This window comes from Hypomesus transpacificus, chromosome 15 (assembly GCF_021917145.1).
Source record: "Hypomesus transpacificus isolate Combined female chromosome 15, fHypTra1, whole genome shotgun sequence".
Taxonomy (NCBI): Eukaryota; Metazoa; Chordata; class Actinopteri; order Osmeriformes; family Osmeridae; genus Hypomesus; species Hypomesus transpacificus.
The window spans coordinates 9155758-9163286 of record NC_061074.1 but is presented as its reverse complement, the minus strand read 5'-3'; the positions used below and the strand labels follow the sequence as shown (position 1 = coordinate 9163286).

The following is a 7529-nucleotide window of genomic DNA, read 5'->3' as shown; positions in this document are numbered from 1 at the left end:
GACAACTCTGAAAGTTACAGGAAAGTGTTTTTGATGTTTGACGGGGTGTTCGCGCGAATCACAGACGCCTTTCATTCTCCGCTTCTTATCTGTCGGCTCCGGTATAGATTCAAGTCTCTCATGATCGGTCAGCTCATCCGTTCTTTCACCGAGCTCCCCGTGGGGGCCAGAGACCGTCGGATCCGTTATTCATTTCGGAATGAAAAAAAAAGCAGCGCGGGAGAAGAAACAGAAGCGGAGACCGTGGGGAAATTACCGCGAAGCGCGAGGTGGATCAGGAATTAAACGGCATAATTAATCAAGCAAAAAACAAGCACGCGTTGCTCATACGTTAATTATTTGCATTTCCCTCCACTTGAGGAAACACAATCAGGAGAATGTACATTAGGGCCCCAGCCCTTCAGTGTCCCGAATGCGGCCGGTCACCCGTAGGCCCATCTACCCAGTGACCTCAGCACAATGTCAGATCGTTTCTAGTTAACGGTTTGATTACCATATTATTATGTATAGACACAGTCAGGCATGACTCCTCCGACAAAGACAATTAAAGTTGTTAGAACTATTCTTATTTGTCTTGTTTCTCATTCAAAAGTGTACACGGAGTTCGCATTTTACGCCCGGATAATATTTGTACTGCTGAGGAGAACTTGACCAAGGTCTCCGCCACGCTGCTCCGGTCCTCCACACCCGGAACTCGCTCATCCATCCATGCGTCTGTCTCACTTTCAGCTTGTCAATACCGAACCCCGTCCCTGAGCGATGTCATCAATCGAGGCATCAATATCGAAATACCACAGTGACCCAGACGATCAATTATCACCTCGCGGGAGGAGAGGTGAGAGAGGGGACCGGGGCACCTTAAATCATCGATGAGAGTGATTGGCCTGTAGGCGGGCCCCGAACAGCGGTATTGATAACAGCATTTCCACCTGTGGCAACTGAAGGGAAGAGCGCGAGCCGACCGGGAAGACGAACCACATCTGAATTCAATACCAGCCCGCAGCTGCGAGCGAGACCCAGAAAGACACGGATGAGCGGAGAGACGTGACTCGACTGATCATAAGACCGGCCGGACGGGAGGAGAGAGGCACCACTTAAGTCTCTCTCTCTTTTTTTTCAGAACTTTATAATCGCATCTCACGGTTGGATGAGACACCTCACGTAGCTCATACTTAAGTGGTAAGCAACAATAGCGTTCTAATAAGCTCGCCTAAGCCGTCCATGTTAAATCTTCTATAGTTGCAAATAACCTTGTCCTACCCTCCCACCCTCTTTGCACATAAGCCAGTATGCTGGCCTACCTGTCCTAATAGCGATTAGGCCGATTTACTAGAGCTAACAGACTAGAGATTAACCCATTTATGAGACGTTCCAACACGGTGCAGAAGAAAACTGCTCTCTCCTCTCATATCAAATCTCACCATCCGGCGCACGTGCTCAGGGCTGGATCGCGTTCGCCCCCAGGTTTACGAGAATGCATGAGTACGTGCTCGGTAATTCGAGGAACTGGATGCCTGAATGTGAGACAAGCACTCCTGCTAGTGGTTAGTATGTGTAAGTGCAGCTTCGGGTCTACGAACGTGGCCACAAAACCACTGGAGATTAAACAAAGTTGTGAACATGCCATTGAAGTACTAGAATTGATACGCATGTATACAGTGGTGGAAGAACAGACCATTTCTTGAACAATGTGGTGGACAGAGCGGGTGGACAGAGCGGGGTGGGGTTTTGACAGCATTCCCACTATGCTACTTCATACTAGACCCACACCACTAAAACAACCCTTGCTAAATAAAAAGTTATATTAGGAAAATATGTTTTACTACCATATATTAATATATGCAAATGTCAGATACATAGACTCCCAACTAAGCACCAGTCTAGAACCATGACAATATTCTCTTTGAAGACCTTATTGACTCACATACAGCTGAGGTACTAAGTCTAACCTGTGCCAACATTCAGAACGATGATGATGATACATCAAATTCCACATATCCCCCTTCGGACACCCCATGAAGGTCAGGGTTCATAGGTCAGCCACCCTGCGGTCGCCCTTTTCAGAGCCAATCAGGGAGTTCTCCCCTCTGAGCCACAGCGAGGAGACATCGCACCATCCTCAAAGGTCACTTGAAGGTCACTGTCATGGATTTTCCAAGTCCAAGAAAAGGTCAAAAGAGGTCATCCCAAAATGGCACGGGCTCTGATTCTGGACTCACAGGGACAGACATGGCATTAGGCCCTTCTCTCTACACAGTTCTCTCAGGGACATAAATCAGGCCCTTCAATTAACACACTCAGGGACTCCAATCCTCACCCCCTCTTAACCCCCCTCCCCTAAAATACCTCACTCAGTGTTTTGAAGTCTAGCGTGGTGCTCTGCAGAGTGCAGACCATGGGCCAACAGGAGATGAGAGAAGTTGCTGTTGAGAGCATGCTGGTTAATAATGAGTTGGGGGTAAAATAGTTTTCCATTCCAGTGACAGCAACCCTGGTCGATTATGTAGTTTGTAGTTGAGGTCACTGTTTCACTTTGTTTGGTTACAATTCAGACCGTTCCTTGGCACTAACCACTAAAATAGTTTAATAGTTTAATAGAACAGTGCTCTTTTGATCCCTGATTTTCTGCTGTCCTGTACTTACTATTACTAAAGCTGTTATTTGTTTGTTGCTTTGGATACATGTGTTTGATGAATAAGATGTCAAATGTACACGAGTAGATTCACACACAGCAGGTTCAGCACCTGTTCCACTATCTGCAGTGCTGTGTAATAGAACATTACTATTCTTTAAGATGTCTATAATATTCTTTGGCCTAGAACAATTATTGCTGAGGTTTTAACTTCTGTAAAGCTAGCATAACCTTTTGGCCTAAGACAGTATTGCTTAAGTTTCCGTTTGCTGACAAACGTCTAACAAATTTGAATGTTTAATAACCCTGGATGTTTTGCCCATACTCCAGGGATTTTTTGCTGACAAGTTCTTCTTTCTTGTCTCAAGCTATGTTTTTAATACTGGGAATCTGTGTTAAGTTCTGCAACCTATTTCCTTTTTTTAACTTTCTGTTATTGAAAAGTTCCTCTTTTGATAGACATGAACTATTGAACTAATGATGTAACTGTCTGGAATTTACGTATAAAAGACTGCTCAGGTCATGACATTTTTAGTGAGCCTTTATACTCCAGACATCATTTATGATACTGTTTTAGAACTGCTCCTCCTTGATTTCAAGAATAAACAGATAGACAAATTATTTTGACCTCAGACATTCAATCATAGAAATTCCACCACAGCTGCTCTTCTCCAGGTGCTCCAGAGAGACAGCACCTTATGGTCAGCTGACAGGAAGTCCCACCAATAACCACATTCCCCCACTGGTCCACAAACAGCACACAACTTTCATACCCATCAGAGCACTGTAGCCATGACGATCTACAGTACTTGTAACCTCATGTCCTTTGGGCTGCCTGGTGGGCAGAATGAGGATCAATGAGACACAGGAGACAGACGTTACAAGATTTGATTTATTAACTATGATACAGGTCATGTAAGGCTTGCTGTATGGGCCATCCCCTTGGAGAGTGATCGAACAGACTCTTTGCATGAGGAAAACTCTGTTTAAGTTGATGCATCATTTCACTTTACTTCATTTGTATTTTTCAACCATTGTATTTTAAATATTTCCCCATTATTTCATATTATCTTTTTTTTTTTTTTTTTTTGGGCCATTTTGTTGTTTTTATTCTTCCTCTTTAAATACCGTGTGAGGTGGTGCCCCCCTTTGGTTGTCTGAGAACATGCACCACACACAGCAGGCCTCCGCACCACTCACAACAATTATTTAAAAAAACTTTCTTTTTTTATTATTCATAAAATAAAACATGAAAAGAAATTTGTGTTTTTTGTTTTCTATCACCATCAAATAAAAGGGTAAAGCCAGGTACCCCCTCCCCAGCCTCCCCCCCAACACACACACACCCTCCAACATAGATATAAACAACCATTTGGATATAGTTTTGTTTGTTTATCATTTTAACTTAATCTGTCACCATTGTTGCAAAAATAAAGAAGAAAGTCAGTGAGTGAAGCAGTCACGTATGATCGCTGATGTCACATTTTTTTGTTTTGTTTTGATACATGTGTTCCCCATGTGTCATGACGCTCCCCCCCCCACCCTGTTTTCGTAGCCTAGTCTTTGGCGGCCTCACGCTCACTCACCACAGTGAGGCAGGCAACACTCCTGGGGCAGGCCCTTCAGTGACACGTACCAGAGTCCAAGCTCCCCTCCCCCCACAACCACCACTCATTCTTACTTACTCTCTTCTTATATCACTCTCCCTCCCTCTCTGTCTCTCTATATTTTAGTCAAGTGTAACTCTAGAAGCAGAGACATCTCTACCGGTGGTCTGGTCAGGTTGGTGATGGAGACAGTGAAGGATAAGTTAAATAGAGCATGGAAAAGTGTGACTACACACACACAAGTCCATCCGCACGCACACACACAGCTGATTCCTCCAGATTCACTCACAATCAGGCTAAACTATCTCTGGTCTCTGGACGATCACAAAGTGTTTCCATGCCAACAGCAGACAAGAGCCATGGAATTCCGTGATCCCGTCTGTCATCCCGTCTGGATGAATGGCCTGTCTGTTCTATACCGGAACACCGGAACTCTCACTCTTGTTTCTTTCTCTCCTTCACTCTCTCCATTTATTTTCCCTCCTTCTCCCTCTCTCTGTACTTCTTTCCTCCTCTGTGTGTCTCGCTCCCTCTTTCGTCCCCTCTTGCTTCCTCTTTCTCTCCATCTCTCTTTAGTCCTTTCTTTCTCTCAGGGTAAGTTACCAGTGTCATGTCAAACAAGGACACTGCTCAGAAGCTGTTGCAGCCTGAGAATAACAGCAGTGAACACAGAACGAGAGAAAGAACCGACCCACTGCTCGTCAGGGCCTGTGGACCACACGGCTGTCTATCCAGAAACATAGCATTACAGGTCAGAATCTATAGGCTAATCTCAATGCAGTTATCATGGCTTTAAAATAGATACTAGATCTTTCTTTTCTGTTCACCCAGAGTCCCAAGGGGGTAATAGTCCCTCATATTTCACCTTCAATTGATACATTTCATGTGAAACTGCGCCCAGAAGAGTATCTTATGTTGATCCCTAAGGAGGGAGATGGGTGTTCCGCCCATGCAGTAGAAGGGTGAGGTAATGGCTATAATACCGCCTCCGCCACCAGGTGGCAGTAGCGCGTTCTTGTTGTCCTTTAACTGATTGGCTCTCGGAGTGGTTAATAAACTGCACCTACCAGGTTTGACGTGCTTTAAAAGTGCTGTGGACAATTCTACAGAGCAACGCCACGCCAGGGTGCCCAACTCAAGTCCAACTACAGCTGGGGCCAATCACACTGAACTAGGAAGTGACCAATGTTATTGTCTCTCTCTGTTAGCCTGTAAAATTTTGACAAATACACAAGCCAAACCACACACACACACATCAAGGTCACGGCTGTAGGGCTCACCAAGGTCCAGGTTCACGAAGCTCTTGGATTGGTTGACAGGACAGAGTTGAAGTCAAGCCTCCCAAGGCCTTCTGGGAATCTGGACAGGAACGCCCTGTATCTGCTCTACTCTGTGTCTGAAAACATTAACTAGTGGTTGTCTGTTCAGCTGAAGCCCCACCCATCCCTAACCCCAACCTTATGCAGTCTCTATTGGCCCAAACATGAACTTGGCCCCTCCCAAGAAGCACAAGGGCCAATCCGAAGCACCACAGAGACCAGGAAGGGAGGGACTTCCTGTGTGAGACTGCAGCCTTATTGGCCTGTGATCAACATGAAACCTTCTAAACAGATCCATACAAAATGGAAGCATGGAGAGACACAGGAAGTCAGAGTAAGAGAGAGAGAAAGAGGGAAAGAGAGAGAAAACATCCACGCTTGGTAAAACAGAACAGAGCAGAGAAAGGTCACACAGCCTGGAGCCCCAGGGGTCACGGGGTCACACAGCCTGGAGCCCCAGGGGTCACGGGGTCACCCAAAAAGAAAGACAGAAAAGGAGGAGCTACCCTAACTGCCGTCGGTGTGAACACACAGAGTTCCTTGCTTGAATCTCCCAGCAGATCCGGTTGGTCAAGATTCTTGTCCTTGCCGTTACTGTTGCAACTGTCAACGCCCGGTATGTGTGTCTGTGTGTGTCTGTGTCTGTGAGGGAGAGGCAGCACAAGGCTGAGAGTCTCTAGTCCATATTCTGGTAACAGTGGTCAAATAAAAGGAAGCCCCAGCCCAGCTTCTCCCCGGGGTCCTAGAAGGGCCGTATTGTGTGTGTTTGGTGAGGTGGAATCCAGATAGTGGTCCATACAGTTTATCTACCTCCCCCTCCTTACCCCATGCACCCAGTACCCAGGCCAATGAGGGGGGGATTCTTCTGCTGGGGGCAGGATAGGGTGGGGGCTGGCAGGGGGGTAATGTTCTGTACTGAGTTTCCAGGGGGAAGCATAAGAGTGTTACACCTTCTGTCATAGTCCTATGCTGACAAGCTGGCTACACAAAGCAGTGTGTGTGTGTGTGTCTTACCCTAATGTGAGAAGGGTCTGATAAGGAAAGGGTTAAGAGGTAAATAAGGACCCATGTTACATAGTGGCTCATACTATGATCTATCCTGGCCCCTCCTGTGTGTGTGTGTTTTTTCCAAATTCTAATTAAATGCAACAGAGGCTAATAAAACCCCTTCTCCCAAAGACTTAAGTTTCTCCCTCCCTGTACATACTGCATCACTCCCCCTCGTCCCCCCGTCCCCCCACTGCCTCACCTTCTGTCCCTTTCCTCCTTGCTCTCCTTTTTCATAATAACCTCTTTTCTTTCTGTTCTCACCTCAATCACAATCCATCTTTATTTCCATCTCTCATTCTCTCTGTCCCCCCCCCCCCCGCCCGCCCTCCCCCCTCTATATCTCTCTCTCCCTTCACCCCTCGTTCACAGTGTGCGTCGTTCCGTGGGGGTGGAGGGGGGGCAGCAGGGAGGGGAGGGGGGTGTGGGGGGTGGTCGGCGGCGAGTGGGACGGGGAGCGGTGGATCAGGGGCCGGCCATAGTGCGGGATCACCGGGGGCGTGGCCGGCATGACGTACGGCGCCGGAGACGGAGAGGACGAAGACGAGTAGGCGGAGCTCCCCATGGAGTAGGCGGAGCTTCCCAGTGAGTAGGCGGAGCTTCCCATAGAGTAGGCGGAGCTCCCCATGGAGTAGGCGGAGCCTCCGCCGGAGGACAGGGTGGAGGTGGGGGAGGCAGGGAGTCCTCCCGGGGCGTCGGCCAGCGGCTGGTTGTAGAAGAAGAAAGCACACTGGTGGATGAAGTTCTCTATGATTGTCTGGTAGGTGCGCGTGGCCGTCAGGGCGTCCATGGTGGTGAAGTCGGGACGCATCAGCGTGGGCCAGAAGCAGATGGACAGGTTCTCACTGGTCATCAGGTTGAGACGGTTGTTCTGGCTCACCCTGAGGGGGGGAGGGGGGGGGGAGGAGAGGGGGGGGGGGAGGA

General features: G+C 47.7%; 1 protein-coding gene across 1 annotated transcript in view; it reads right to left on the bottom strand.

Annotated features, from left to right (window-relative positions):
- Positions 1-3510: 3510 nt before the first annotated feature.
- Positions 3511-7529, bottom strand: part of LOC124478245 (rho GTPase-activating protein 35-like) — a 36370-nt gene continuing 32351 nt past the window's right edge. The window contains exon 8 of the mRNA XM_047036461.1: positions 3511-7486. Within this exon, the coding sequence (XP_046892417.1) occupies positions 6961-7486 (526 nt within the window). The 3' untranslated portion in view covers positions 3511-6960. The remainder of the gene's footprint in view (positions 7487-7529) is intronic.